Source organism: Dendrobates tinctorius, unplaced genomic scaffold (assembly GCF_039654945.1).
Source record: "Dendrobates tinctorius isolate UK_male_01 unplaced genomic scaffold, ASM3965494v1 ptg000111l, whole genome shotgun sequence".
Taxonomy (NCBI): Eukaryota; Metazoa; Chordata; class Amphibia; order Anura; family Dendrobatidae; genus Dendrobates; species Dendrobates tinctorius.
Genome location: NW_027361779.1, coordinates 25,396,255 through 25,412,446, shown reverse-complemented (window position 1 = coordinate 25,412,446; position 16,192 = coordinate 25,396,255). Strand labels below are relative to the sequence as shown.

The window sequence follows — 16,192 nt, the reverse complement described above, 5'->3', positions numbered from 1 at the left end:
GGACTTTGTCATGTTTAAAGATGTGGGGCAGGAGGATAGAGACGTTTCTACTGTAGGGCTAGCAGACACTGAGACGCTGACGCCTCCTAATGTGGAAAGGCCAGACGTAAGGGCGACCGAAGAAAGAATTGCGTCAGACGAATTTACTGACCTGACGTCACCTGAAGCGTTCCACAGTGTGAATGAGAATGGTGTGGTAAACAAAAAGAGCGGAGCTGACACACGGATAGAGAGTGTCTTGGGGGTTCACCGTACGGTGTGGTGTGACTGTGACGTGTTATTGCCAGTAGCCACCACTAGGACAGAATCTAATGCTGTGCTGACTGAAATTCATGACAGGACTGGTGGTAACCTAATCGAGAAGATAACGGGAATAGAAACACAGTCAGAGGGTAACCGGGGGGTTCACTCGACTGATAGGACTGACTCAGTGGTACCCTTTGATGATATAGTTAAAGAATTAGTGGTGCGACATGTGCTGGCCAAAAGAGAACAAGATCAGGAGATAAAACTAATAAAAGAGACAGTGGAAGAACATGTCAAACAAGAGAGAATCTTGAGACAATTGGCCGATCACAAGGTGGAGGGGCTCGAGAAAGAAGTCTTGGAGCTCAGAGGTCACCTGTCCACCTGTCAAAGTGTGAACAAGAGCCTTAAGGAAGAGATTGAGGAACTCAGACGAGTAGTAGAAGGTCTTCTGCGGGAGAAGAGCTTGGACGGAGATGTGCAGCAGCTGGGTCCGAGTGATAACAAGGCGGAACTGCCGGTACCTATCTTGGCAAAGGCTCGCGAAGAGATAAAATCTCCTGAAGTTGGTGAGCAAAGAGCCGAAGAAGACAGTCACCTGGTCGGGTCAACTGTAGTGAGGGAAGTGTCTGTGGTAAAGCCAGAGTCTTCTGTCCAGGAAGAGAGCAAGACCACGACCTTCAAATCTGTGATCGAGGTACCCGAAAACATGCAAGAAGCCTGTGCGGAGGAAGGGGTACATGAGGCTTTCAAAGAGGCGGTCAAAGCGTGTGAGGTGCACTGGGCACCTGAGACTCGGCAGTTGGTGATAGTATCAGCCAGGGAAGATACATCAAACCGAGTAGCTGTCCTGAAAGAGATGCATTTGCAGTGTCTACGTGTCAAACAATTGGTTAGGCAGAGTAATATGAAGGCTGCTCGACGCCTAGAGATAGCAAGAGAGGCTATGGATTGGTTGGGTTTGAGGAAAGAGGTGGTTCCGGTACCCAAAACTCTGATTGGGAGAATCATTGGAAGGTCTGGGAAGGTAATGCAAGACCTTGTGAATATCTCCGGTGTGGTGAGGGTGAGGATCCCTCCTGATGATGACCAGGTATCCAGGGAAGTGGATAGGATTTCCATCATGGTGGTTGGCTCCATGGAAAGCCTGAGAGAATTTTGGATGCTCGTGGAGTATCGAGTGGAGTACCTGCAAGAAATTGAGCAGTTGAGGCTGGACCGTCGGCGAATTAATAAAGAAATACAGAATACCAGGTGGCGGCCGCCTCCAACCCAAGATGTAAGGACCCGAACTGTTCCTCCAAGAAGTGACAGGGCAGATGGCAGAAGAGTGTCAGCAAGGGGTAGTTCGACTGGCAGGATGACGTTGAAAGACCATAGTTCCTGTGAGACGCTGACTGAGTCAGACTCAGACCAGACAGCAGGCTCTACTAAGACTTATGACCGCACCAACCGAAAGAGACGGTCAGTGAGAGAAAGATCAGGTGACGAAGTGTACTGCAGAAAGGTGGAGACTAGAGAGTGTCTGATGACGCAGACAAACCGTGACTGGGGGGTCAAAGACAATGACCGGTATTATGACCGCTGGGAGCGGGGGAGGCCTAACGTAGAGATGAGGCCGTATGACAAATGGAGACGGTTCTCTCGACCTGGTGGGCAAGGTGTAGTGAGTGCCCAGTCTCGAGAGCCGGGGGTTATGCTGTGTGTTCAACCCCACAGGTTTGAACATAGGGGGGAGGTATGTGGTGCAGTGACCGCTGTGTCCGCTAGGGGGCGCTGTGTGGGTGCCCCAGGACAGCCGTATAAACATTTCCATTGCCCTGATAGGTGTAGGATACTGAAAGATCATAATGATCAGCAGAGGTACTGCTGACTAGTACGTTCTGTTACAATGTGTCAGGGAAGCCTGTGTGTGGTTGTCTGCAATAGGACCTTGGGTGAGGTCATAGCCATGTGATCACCTGTGGGTGTGGTTATGGACCATATAAGGTACCTGAGGTCTGGTCACATGGGGGTGAATGCTGGGACCTGATTGGTCCAGTTTGGAAGGTCCCGTGAGGAGAAGGATCTCCTCACTAACAGCACGTGTGGACGCTGTGACTAATGGCGATGTGTGCCTGACCGTTCCCAGGGAGAGGGAATGAACATTAGCAGTGTAAAGCAGCATGCAAGGTAACCCAGAGACGGGACTGCTACTGAGAGACTGTATAGCCTGCTGGCTAGATGAAGCACAGCCTGTGTGACTAGGAGGGCTATAGGGGAGCAGAGCTCCAGTGTGAAGATACCCTGCTGTCTGCTATAAGACAGTTGCATGTTACTGCTGGAGGTTTATGAAGGATGAATAAACCTCATGGACTATGATTTGTTGGAAAATCCTGTGCCGGATGTGTTTATCGCTGCAAGCGAGTGTCCCCCAACCCTGAATGACAGCGCTACCTCACAAAATATATATATATATATATATATATATATATATATATATATATATATAAATAATAAAGCCACATTATTATATTATTCTTGGTTACACGTGCACCTTTTCTTCTGTGTAGCGTTTTCTTCCCCCATATCATCTTTTATCATGAAGATACATGGTTTTGTATATGGGATGTAGCAATAAAACGGTAAAAAATGTTGAACTATGAAATATTTCAAAAATTGAATTATTTTTCGTATCAGATACATTAAAAGAAAACAAAAGTGTTTGAAAGATAGTACACAGCAAGCACGTTTCACAAGGCATAGGAAGAACATAAGTAATTTCCATCTTTGTTTTCCACAGGTTCTACTGACTTGCGTAAAATAATTTAAAGGGAATCCGTCAGCAGGTTTTTTATGTAATCTGGGGGCAACATGAGGTATGGACAGAGACCCTGATTTGAGTGATGTGTAACTTATTAGGGTATATGCCCACAATCAGTAATTGCTGCGGGATTGACACTGTTTATTTATGTAGCATCAAATCCGCAGCAGCCAGAACTGACACAGTAGTGGATGGGATTTCCAAAGTGCTGTTAGTTCCGAATCGCAGCCACAAGTCTCTCACATGAAAACCTGGAACTGCCGCCGACACTGGGACTAGAGCGTGCGGCTGCGTAGAAATACATGTAGCTCCGGTCTGAGTGCTGGCGGCAGCACCAGGTTTTCATGCGAGAGACTCGCACGAGAATCATGCGAGTCTCTCACAAGTGAGTATGAGCCCTTAGACTGTGTGCTACTGTGGTGTGGGTGGGGTTATCTTTCTGAGCTCTGCTACATCTACAAACTCTGATTGTGTCACAACTGCTGCCCCTAGTAAACAGTGAAGTTGTGATACATCGCTGTAATCAAGGTCTCTTTCTCTACATTATGCTTCTCTCAGATGTGGAAGCAAAAACCTGCTGACAGATTCCTATTAAAGAAGGAGATGAATAATAATTCATACAAGAGGCTATAACGACTAGAATTTGGGGTCATTGGTTGGCACTTTTGCTCTATGACGATTTACTCTTCTCCTGTGAAGACAACAAACTTCTGAATGCAGACAGAGCAGTAGAGATCAAAGATCTACCTTTAGGAGTCAGAGTGGAGAACTGCTAACTAAAGATGGGAGGGTCGATTTGCGGGACTTTGGTGCATCGGACACGTCACTAGTCTCTGGCCACTGATTGGGAGGCTCCCGAATATCTCACTATCCGGAATCCTCACGCAGCTTTTTTTTTGTTTTTCAAACCGTCTTTATTGAACAGTAAACAAAGAGTACAGAAATTGTTCAAAAGCATCAGAGAAGATCCGACAAATAGATTTTTACAGTACTTTGAACATTAGACAGTGTGTTATAACTATAACCAACTTCCCAACTCCCCCCCCCCCCCCCCCCGGGCACACACCTGCATCTTCAGAAAATAACATCAGTCAAGTCTAATAGGAATTCTGCCGTCAATTTGCTCTCTCATGTACCAGTCTGTAAATTGGAAGCAACCATGAATCACCTGGCATATAGATAATGTCTGGGTATTAATAAAAGAAGACCATGTAAGGAAAAACCATTCAGTGTATTTTTCTGTATTTAATATGGATTCTATCCAGTCCATCTGGAAGAGATAGGCTACCTTCGTAGTAATTAAGCTCAAAGAGGGAGTATTATCCTGTGCCCATAGATGAAGAATACTTTTGCGGGTGGCTGCCGCCCAAACGAATAGAATACGGCGCCGCTGAGCAGAAAGCCTCACCAACTGATCTTGTGGGAGAATGTGGAATGTGGCCCACTCCGGAGAAAGAGAAATAGATACACCAAAAGTATTAGTGAGATGTTGCAAGAGTGTATCCCAAACCTCCTGTATTTTTGGACAGTCCCAGAGACAATGAAAAGTATCAGCTGGGGAATTTAAGCATTTAGGGCAGGGAAAATCACCTGAGGGGGACATTTTAGATTTCACCTCTGGGGAGATATATGCTCTATGGAATATCATGAGAGTCATGGTTGTGTAACTATCATACGGTAGCATAGAGATAATACTTAATGCGGCTTTGGAGAGGTCTTTTACCGGACAATCAGTTAGTTGAGATACCCATCTCCCCGGGCCCGGTGAAGAATCTGACCACTGTATGAAAGGTTTCAGTGATTTGTATATGAGACTCAAAGAATAATTCCCCGTGTGAGCTTTAATGGAGATTAAGTTTAGAGGGTGCGCTCTAACATCGTCCGGAATATATAATAATATACTGTATTAGTGGGATGCTAGCCATGAACAACTTCCAAGAGTCTAGCAAAAAAGGAAGGATTGGCAGTGTTGGGCGCATAAACATTAATGAGGCAGTATTCCCGCTGTTCAATAAGGACTCTAACTAGTAAATATCGTCCCGCCTTATCTCTCACTACATCTTGTATAGAGTATTCAAGGTCTTTATGAAACAAAATGGCCACCCCGCGCTTCTTCCGTGAAAAGGAAGCCTCCAAGTACTCCAAATAATGTCTATTATGGAGCGCTGGGGGACCTCTGCAAAGCCAGCGAGTTTCTTGTAAAAAGACGATATGCGGGCGTAGGCGGATAATATGGTCTAATACCTTTCTACGCTTAACCGGCAAATTCAGACCAGCTATATTCCAGGATAAAAGTTTGAGATAGTCTATATTGATATGAGAAGCTATATCATTGAATGTAGCCATGATATCCTATCCCACATGGAGGCCAGGAAATAGAAATAGTAAAAAAAGGACATAGGGGCAAAGGTCTGTCCCAGCGAGCAACCCTTAATATCCAAATTAACCAAAAAGACTGAGTGCAGATTGTGCCCAAGGAAGTGAAAGCCACCCCTCACCCCAATTCCCCAAACGAACTGGAAAACAACATATAAACCAAAATAATAAACATCATGTCAAATTATCCCAACTAATAGCAACCCCTGGAAAGGAATTTTACAAAATAAGAGCAAACATTGTGCAATCTAAAAAGGAAAAACCTAGGTGATAATTGTGCAATAAGATCACATCACTATGAAGATCCCAATTCCCAAAAATAATAGAACATATGACCACGTGAAGCACTACCCGAAGGCATGCAGGGTATAGAAGGGCAAAACGTGTACCCCTGTCATGTAACAGTCTACAGACTGATGAAAAAGCACGGCGCTTGGTTACTACAAAAGCGGAGAAGTCCTGAAACATGAGAAGGGAGTGACCCTCATACTTCAACGAGGAAGCTGCTCTAAACGCCCGGAGCAGTCAATCGCCGGCATGAGTTTCATCGTGATAGAAGCCGCAATGGCTTGCAGAGATTTCTCAGAAGTGGCGGTATTAGAGTCTGGTGTTTTAAGAGGAGATTTGGCAACCAGAGCTCTGGTTTTAACAGATTTGGAACTACTAGGGTTCACAAATTTATCCCTGGGTGATAATGGGGAGTGTGTAGTCACAAGGTATGCATGTAACAAAAGAGGGGTATACTACAGCCGGGATTTAGCTGAAGCAACTTACTTAACAATAGGTAGGGTCAAGCAACAAATAGGCACCTATATATCCCAGGTAGGGACGGGGTCAACTGCAATACTGAAGGCGAGCCCCAATAGGAGGGGGCTTTATCCGTTATCTATCCAAGCACGTGTAGGCAGGTGCATTATAAAAACGCAATAATCACAGTGTAGCGTTGACCTCTGGAAATAGCAGGTAAAAAGTTCACATCAGTAGCAGGCTGTGTATTTATAGGTAGAATTTAACGTTAAATCGACATAAGCTTGTAGATCAGCAGATGGCGCTCAAGGAATACAGAATATTATATATTAATCAATACTGAGTGAGTTCAGGTACTGCCGCTTCTTCCCATAAAGATGGCCGCCGGAGTGCTCCACTTCCGGGTTCAAGCCACCCACCGTCACACACATGGACCGCTCTTAGAGGCCGCCGCGCTCCCTGCCTCCGCACCTCCTCTGTGGGAACCCGCCACCACCCAGAGGACCCCCGTCGAGGCTCCGACACAAGTGGTGCAGCTATGTGCACCGAGATGGGAGGGAGAGAACACCCGAGGTGTTGCGGCCACGCTGTACCGGGTTCCCACACTGGGGAATCTCCTCACCTCACACGTCCTCACCGTTCTCCCACCATCCATCACCGGTTCTCTAGGCGGTCAGATTCCTCCATTGTTTGCAATGGAGATGGTGATCTTCAGTGTCTCCTGTGACTCCCTCTCTGTGCAACTAAAGGCGTCTTCAGGTCCGATCTATGGGATCTTCTGCCACCGTTGCTTAGGATTTTCTGGTCCCTTCCTTCTACAGGAAGTCCCTTTGCCAGAAGGGTACCTTTTGGGCAACTTGGGCTATTTTAAATGCTAATATTCTGAAAAAATTTTAGCCTAGGAGCAGGAGCTACAAGACAACACATCTGCCCTGCTAGTTGCCTAGGCCACACACCCCCACGCAGCTTTTGATTAGCCAGGGTGTAGTGAAATATGTATATATAGATGTACGACCAGCAGTAAATTAACATCTTTCCTTAGACTGCAGCTCTCAAATGTGATAGCTATCCAAGAAGAATCATTTCTCTTTGCAGAGAATGACATACTAAGCATGTCGAGATGAGGAGACTTAAAGCCACAATGCTCCTCTAGGAAATATGCTAATTATGCAAATTGTAACATAATGATACTCGCGCTGTGAATCAATGAAGAATAAAAAAAAAAAATATGTATGTGTATATATATATATATATATATATATATATATACAGTGGGGAAAAAAAGTATTTAGTCAGTCAGCAATAGTGCAAGTTCCACCACTTAAAAAGATGAGAGGCGTCTGTAATTTACATCATAGGTAGACCTCAACTATGGGAGACAAACTGAGAAAAAAAAATCCAGAAAATCACATTGTCTGTTTTTTTTTCATTTTATTTGCATATTATGGTGGAAAATAAGTATTTGGTCAGAAACAAAATTTCATCTCAATACTTTGTGATATATCCTTTGTTGGTAATGACAGAGGTCAAATGTTTTCTGTAAGTCTTCACAAGGTTGCCACACACTGTTGTTGGTATGTTGGCCCATTCCTCCATGCAGATCTCCTCTAGAGCAGTGATGTTTTTGGCTTTTCGCTTGGCAACACGGACTTTCAACTCCCTCCAAAGGTTTTCTATAGGGTTGAGATCTGGAGACTGGCTAGGCCACTCTAGGACCTTGAAATGCTTCTTACGAAGCCACTCCTTCGTTGCCCTGGCGGTGTGCTTTGGATCATTGTCATGTTGAAAGACCCAGCCACGTTTCATCTTCAATGCCCTTGCTGATGGAAGGAGGTTTGCACTCAAAATCTCACGATACATGGCCCCATTCATTCTTTCATGTACCCGAATCAGTCGTCCTGGCCCCTTTGCAGAGAAACAGCCCCAAAGCATGATGTTTCCACCACCATGCTTTACAGTAGGTATGGTGTTTGATGGATGCAACTCAGTATTCTTTTTCCTCCAAACACGACAAGTTGTGTTTCTACCAAACAGTTCCAGTTTGGTTTCATCAGACCATAGGACATTCTCCCAAAACTCCTCTGGATCATCCAAATGCTCTCTAGCAAACTTCAGACGGGCCCGGACATGTACAGGCTTAAGCAGTGGGACACGTCTGGCACTGCAGGATCTGAGTCCATGGTGGCGTAGTGTGTTACTTATGGTAGGCCTTGTTACATTGGTCCCAGCTCTCTGCAGTTCATTCACTAGGTCCCCCCGCGTGGTTCTGGGATTTTTGCTCACCGTTCTTGTGATCATTCTGACCCCACGGGGTGGGATTTTGCATGGAGCACCAGATCGAGGGAGATTATCAGTGGTCTTGTATGTCTTCCATTTTCTAATTATTGCTCCCACAGTTGATTTCTTCACTCCAAGCTGGTTGGCTATTGCAGATTCAGTCTTCCCAGCCTGGTGCAGGGCTACAATTTGTTTCTGGTGTCCTTTGACAGCTCTTTGGTCTTCACCATAGTGGAGTTTGGAGTCAGACTGTTTGAGGGTGTGCACAGGTGTCTTTTTATACTGATAACAAGTTTAAACAGGTGCCATTACTACAGGTAATGAGTGGAGGAAAGAGGAGACTCTTAAAGAAGAAGTTACAGGTCTGTGAGAGCCAGAAATCTTGATTGCTTGTTTCTGACCAAATACTTATTTTCCACCATAATATGCAAATAAAATGAAAAAAAACAGACAATGTGATTTTCTGGATTTTTTTTTTCTCAGTTTGTCTCCCATAGTTGAGGTCTACCTATGATGTAAATTACAGACGCCTCTCATCTTTTTAAGTGGTGGAACTTGCACTATTGCTGACTGACTAAATACTTTTTTTCCCCACTGTATATAGTTACCTGTAGGATCAAGACAATAAACTCATAAGCATTAATTGCTAGAAGATACTGAGTATTGATGGATCAAACTACAAAAAAGACAGAACAAATCATAGGTTTAAAAAAAAAAAAAAAGTGAAGTGTCCGGGTTAGGCTCTAGTGACTAAGAACATGGTCAGTATTGCGTTCTAATAGTTAATTAAAAACACCTACCATATAACTATACAGACATAAATAAAAACAGAAACAAACACACTGGGGGAACCATAAAGTACTATAAATGTACCTTGCACATACCCCCACTGTGACTATTACTTCTGAATAGGAGTGCAGTGGGAAACGCCCGGTGGTTCACTAATGTGAACAGACTTTTAAGCAGTAGATTCACCACTGTGAGCGGACTTGTAAGCAGTAGAAGCCAGCGTCATATACTTGCTAATCGTTTAGGAAGTCTCTCAATCAGTAGATAAAAAAACAAATAAATCACCGAGCTCACCTGCAGCTCACACATCAGCAGAGCCGCCACAGCGCCCGACATCCGAAAGTTAGAGAAGTGCTGAAGGATCTGTGGTGACGTCTTCATTATCACAGGCCTTCTGCATTGATCAGCTCCGCCCCCTGATCACATGACGATGACGTCACCACAGGTCCTTTCAGCTCACACAGCAGCTCCATCTTCACCGCAGGAGCGAGGTCAGGTAAGAAGAAAGTTTTTATTTTATTCTATTATCGAAAGGGGCAATACGTTTCCCTGGCAGAATGGAGACACGGGGGCAGGATTGGAGAAACACAGGGGCAAATATGTAGACAGGGGGCAGGATTGCTGACACACAGGGGCAAATATGGAGACAGGGGGCAGGATTGGAGACACGGGCAAAATGCAAGACATGGGGTAGAATGTAAGACATGGGGCAGAATGCAGACAAGGGGGCAGAATGTGAGACATGGGGGCAGAATGCAGACATGGGGGCAGAATATGAGACATGGGGCAGAATGCAGACATGATGGGGGCAGAATGCAGACATGATGGGGCAGAATGCAAGACATGGGGGCAGAATGCAGACATGGGGGCAGAATGCAAGACATGGGGGCAGGATGGACATGGGGGAAGAATGAGAGACATGGGGGCAGAATTGATGGGGCAGAATGCAAGACATGGGGGCAGAATGCAAGACATGGGGGCAGAATGCAAGACATGGGGGCAGAATACAAGACATGGCAGAATGTAGACATGGGGCAGAATACAAGACATGGGGGTAGAATACAAGACATGGGGGCAGAATGCCAACATGATGGGGGCAGAATGCAAGATAAGGGGGCAGAATGCAAGACATGGGGGCAGAATGCAAGAGATGGGGGCAGGATGGACATGGGGCAGAATGTGAGACACGGGGCAGAATGGACATGGGAGCAGAATGCAGAACGTGGGGGCAGAATACAAGACATGGAGGCAGAATGCAAGACATGGGGGCAGAATGCAAGACATGGGGGCAGAATACAAGACATGGAGGCAGAATGCAAGACATGGGGGCAGAACACAAGAAATGGGGGCAGAATGTGACAGTGAGACACAGGAGGGGGCAGAATGTGAGACATGGGGGCAGAATGCAAGACACAGGAGGGGGCAGAATATGACTGAGACACAGGAGGGGGCAGAATATGACAGTGAGACACAGGAGGGGGCAGAATGTGACAGTGAGACACAGGAGGGGGCAGAATGAGAGACATGGGGGCAGAATGTGACAGTGAGACACAGGAGGGGCAGAATGTGACAGTGAGACACAGGAGGGACAGAATGTGACAGTGAGACACAGGAGCGGCAGAATGTGACAGTGAGACACAGGAGGGGGCAGAATGTGAGACATGGGGGCAGAATGTGACAGTGAGACACAGGAGGGGGCAGAATGTGACAGTGAGACACAGGAGGGGGCAGAATGCGAGACACAGGGCAGAATGACCATGGGGGCAGAATGTGAGACACGGAGACAGAATGGACATGGGGGCATAATGTGACAGTAAGACACAGGAGGGGGAAGAATGTGACAGTGAGACTCAGGAGGGTGCAGAATGTGACAGTGAGACACAGGGGACAGAATGTAACAGTGAAACAGAGGAGGGGGCAGAATGTGAGGCACAGGGGCAGAATGTGACAGTAAGACACAGGAGGGGCAGAATGTGACAGTGAGACACAGGAGGGGGCAGAATGTGAGACACAGGGGGCAGGATGGGAGAAACATGGTGCAGGATCATGGGGCAGGATGGATACGATTAGACAGATGGGGCAGGATCTGGAGATCATGTGGGGGCATAATGGATACTCATGAGGGCAGGATGAGACAAAATATGGCTGGAGCCAGGATGGGGGATATTATTACCATAGGTGCTAATTAAGGGATATTATTACTGCAGTGATGTATTTATTTTATATTTTTGAGGATACTGTTTTAAATGGGGGGAGGTTCTGTTACTGTGCAGAGTGACACTATGTCACCTTTTTTCTTCATCTGGTGTAGTGTAGAAGTTGGGAAAAAAATTAAGTAATGTGTTCTGCAAGTGGAGCTCTAGATAACTGTGTTATTTCCTCCAGAGACAAGCCCTGGCTGGAAGACGTGATGGCGATCTGTGCTGGATGAAAGATGAAAAGCAAAGATGAAGGACTTTACCTAGAGACGTCACTGGTGAGTCAGTGTGTTACCTGTGCAATGACACTATACACTATATACAGAGTGCCTTTGTACAATGTCACCAGTAATCACTGTATTACCTGTACAGTGACACTATATTGTCACGATCCAGGTTGGATCTGACAGAGTAAATGCTAGGTAACCTTTTTTTTTCCCTTTGGCTGTGTGCCAAAGTTGGTTTTCCCCCCGGTGGCCTTTAGGGTCATTGCACTTTGGTTACCTTAGTTTTTGCAGGTAATTATGTAACAGGTGTGGTAGCTCTATAAGAGAGTATCAGGTGTGTTGATCACTGTTGGTGATAGTGCCTCATTTGCAAGCAAGCCTGGGTGAAGGATGGAGCTAAAAGAGTCACGGGCAGCTCAGTGAGATCCCTGGAGTGTCAGCTATGGTGTCTGCAAGGAGTGCTGGCATGGCGTGGTGGAGTCGCAGTTATGGTGTCAGCAAGAAGCGCCCGCATGGATTGGTGGACTGGCAGCTATGGTGTAGAGCTGCACTCAAAATGCTGGATGTTGTTGCTGAGAGCTGGACTCAAGCATGCTGGACTTTTTGGCAGAAAAGCTGGACTCATTTGCGGGACTATGTTTGTGGACAGCTGCACGCAGGTGTGGACTCTGTTTGCTCCAAGGCTGCACTATGATGCTGACAAGGTCCGTTTCTGGACAGTGCACCCAGATGTCGGACACGGTGGAGGAGAAGATTCATGCAGGTGGTGGGCTCTGTTGCTGTCACTGTTTTGTCACTTTTCCTTATGTGTGTTTAGTGCAGTGGTGGGATTAGTTTCCGCACTGACCAATTCCCTAGTGAGGGTTTAGGTGCAGGGCGAGTCAGGGTTTTGAGGTTCCTGATCGTCGCCCGGTGCAGAACCGGCCTATGGAACGTAAGGAGTGTAGAGACACTGACTCAGGGGAGTGCAGGAGGTCTCCACGTCCCCATTCCCTATCGCAGGGCAACCATTGTTATTGTTACCCAGGTTTTCCCTATTCCCCTTGTCTTATTAGTTACCGGCCTGCGGGCCGCGTCACATAGGACAATTACACGTGCCGCGTCCTGTTGTATCAGTTACCGGCCTGCTGGCCGTGTCACTCAGGACGGGTCACGTGACATATATACAGAGCTCCTGTGTATAATGTCACTGGTGATCACTGTATTACCTGTACACTGACACTATATACAGAGTTCCTGTGTATAATGTCACTGGTGATCAGTATTACCTGTACACAGACACTACATACTAAGTACAGATCTCCTGTGTATAATGGCACTTATGGTGATAGTAATATGTTTTTTTATTAATGATCAGTAATGTAGTATCCAGTTACCATGTGCTGGTAATATGTGGTCTGGTCATGGTGCGGTGGTATATGTCCCTTGTATGTGCTATTATTCTGTCACTGGTGGTAATATGTGGTCTGGTCATGGTATGGCTGTATTTGTTCCTTGTATGTGGTATTATAGGTCACTATGTGGTGGTAATATGGTGTCTGGGCATGGTGTGGTGGTATTTGTCCCTTTGGATGTGATATTATTGGTCATTTTAAAAATTGAAAAATAAATAAAAAATATACCTAAATTGTATTGGATATTTTAGCAAATGTTTAATAGGTTACAGTAGAGTAGGGCCCAGCCAAAAGAGTCTACCTTGTCATGGTGGCAGATTTAAAAAATCTTTTGGCCATAACAAGAGCTGCTGGCTATGTGTGTGATCTGGAGATGGGAACTGTTAATGTGTGATTGGTGAGAAGTGGAGTTTTTCCAAGAGAGAGCGGTGGGGCTGTGGACAGTTCGAGGGGTGGAGGGCAGGGCTGGGGTGGAGCCTGGGCAGAGTCTCAAGGGGGCCCCGAAAATTTTGCCAGTATGGGGCCCCGAAATTCCTAGTGGCAGCCCTGGCGTGAATTAATGCTGTATATAAGCTCTGAAAGGTGATAGCCGCATCTTATATCGGCCAAAACTGCTGACAGGTTCCCTTTAATAATCAAAAGCCACCCCAGGAATCCTAAAAGTTATGAAATTTGCGAGCCTCCCATCCAGTAGTCAGAGACCACTAACTTGTCTGACGGACAAGAATCCCGTGAATGGATCCACCCATCTCTATTACTAAGGCAACGTTCACATGTTCAGTATTTGGTAGTATTTTACCTCATTATTTGTAAGCAAACACAAACAGTGGGTTTAAAAATACAGAAATGATGACATGTTCCTATTATACTTTTCCTCTGACTGTTTCTCTTCTGATTTTGGCTTACAAATACTGATGTAAAATACTGACCAAATACTGAACGTGTGAACATGGCCTAACACTAAAGTGCAGCTCTTCCTCTGGTATAACCAGCCTGTGTCAAGATATAATCACATGCAGCCTCCAGCTGCAAAAGTTTTTATGAATGTTACTAAAGCTGGATAAACAATGCCATGTAAAAGTTTGCGCACCTCTGGTCAAAATAACTGTTATTGTGAACAGTTAGGCAACTTGAATATGAAATGATAGCTAAAAAGCCTAAAGTTAAACATGACATATTTCCTATGTATTTTAGGCAAAACAATATATATTTTCATCTTTTACATTTTAAAAATTGCAAAAAGGAAAATGGGCTACTGGAAAAGCTTTGGCACCCTGCATGGTTAGTACCTAGTAGCACCCCCTTTTTTATTACAGCTTTTAAACGCTTTTTGCAGCCAGCCAACAGTCTTTTAATTCTTGATTGAGAATTTTCATCCATTCTTTCTTGGAAAATTCTTCCAGTTCTATTCTTTTTTTGAGGTCTAGCCACAGATTTTCAAAGATGTTCAGACCAGGGGACTGTGAGGGCCATTGTAAAACCTTCAGCTTGCGAATTTTGAGGTAGTCTATTGTGGATTTTGACATCTGTTTAGGATCATTATCCATTTGTAGAAGCCATCCTCTTTTCAACTTCAGCTGTTTTACAGATGGTGCTTTTTGTATCAAGAATTTGTTGAAATATCATTGAATTCCTTCCTCCTTATACCAGTGAAATGTCCCCCATGCCATTGGCTGCAGCACAACCCCAAAGCATGATTGATCCACCCCCATGCTTAATGTTTGGCAAGATGTTCTTTTCCTGAAATTCTGTACCCTTTTTTCTAAATACATTGTGGCCAACTCATTGTGGCCACAGAGTTCTATTTAACCTAATCAATCCATAGGGCATGTTTCAAAAATGCATCAGGCTTGTTGAGATGTTCTTTTTCATACTTCTGATGCTGAAATTTATGGTTAGGATGCAGGAAAGGTTTTCTTCTGATGACTCTTCCATGAAGGTCATATTAATTTTGAGAGTGCTAGGCAGGTGCTTAGAAGAACCTATGACTACAGTTATTTGGCTGAAGGTTAGAGCAGGCTGGGTTTTTACAGAAGCTGGGAAATTTGCATCACCTGGTCTTTCCTAAAGATGATAGTGGACAAGCCATAAATCTCCAAAGGTACGCAAACTTTTGCATTGTCCCATTTTTCATTTTTCCATTTGGCAATATTTTTTTTGCCTAACATACAGAACAAATGAAAGGTGTCATCTTTAACTTTAAACCTTTTAGAGAGCATTTCATCTTCAACTTGCTTTACTGTTCACAATAACAGTAATTTTGACGAGGGGTGCCCAAACTTTCACATGCCACTTTACTGTACTTTACTTGTATTAGTTTTCTAGTAATGCTTTGCTAAAAAAGTCACTCCCAGTTGTATCTCGTTCATATATGATGTATAACCTAACAACAAATGGGAAAAAAAAACACATTTTAAAATATTGAAAAGCTGATAAATTAGGAATTCTTACCTGCGAATCAATGACAAATATTAATGCTCCTGTTCCTCTAAAAATCATTTCATAATCAAATGTTGGATCAAAGAAATCAATCTGGCCAGGGAAATCCCAGATTTGGAAGTTTACAAAGGAGCTGTTGGACACATCTTCCCTGCAAATTTTGTTGGTACTTTCCAGAAAAAGTGTTTCATTTGGTGACATCTTATGAAACACAACTTTCTGAATGGAGGATTTCCCACTTCTTCGTAATCCCATTAAAAGGATTCTTGGCTTTACTTCTGTGCTGAAGGGATCGGTGAAATCTAAAACTAAAGTAAAACAGATAGTAAGGATCGGCATCCTGAATAAATGAGTTAGAAAGCATTATGCAAACTATCAAAGCTTCCTACCCAGATAGCTTTGAAAATTTAGGAGATTTTATAAATACATCCTGTTGAGATAAAAATACAGCAGCTGCATAAGTAAAAAAGGAGTATGCGGACTACCAACAGGACCCATGTAAGATGGTGAGATGATCCATTGTCAAAAGATGATGTGTTCCCAAGTCCTAAGGAAGTGGATGTGCTGCGCTGCTCTTTTGTAGATGCTTGGGTGACCCACCTAGGTAACACACTGGGACCGGGGGACTACGGATATAGGACTGGCCATACTAAGACCAGGAGATAACGTTCAGGCTTTGGCCACACCGGAACCAGG

At 44.8% G+C, this 16,192-nt stretch overlaps 1 protein-coding gene across 2 annotated transcripts in view; it reads right to left on the bottom strand.

Annotated features, from left to right (window-relative positions):
* Nucleotides 1-16,192, bottom strand: part of RRAGD (Ras related GTP binding D) — a 259,744-nt gene that overhangs the window by 88,225 nt on the left and 155,327 nt on the right. For both annotated transcript variants that reach the window (XM_073589575.1, XM_073589574.1), the window contains exon 2: nt 15,509-15,804. In XM_073589575.1, the coding sequence (XP_073445676.1) occupies nt 15,509-15,751 (243 nt within the window). In that variant the 5' untranslated portion in view covers nt 15,752-15,804. The remainder of the gene's footprint in view (nt 1-15,508; nt 15,805-16,192) is intronic.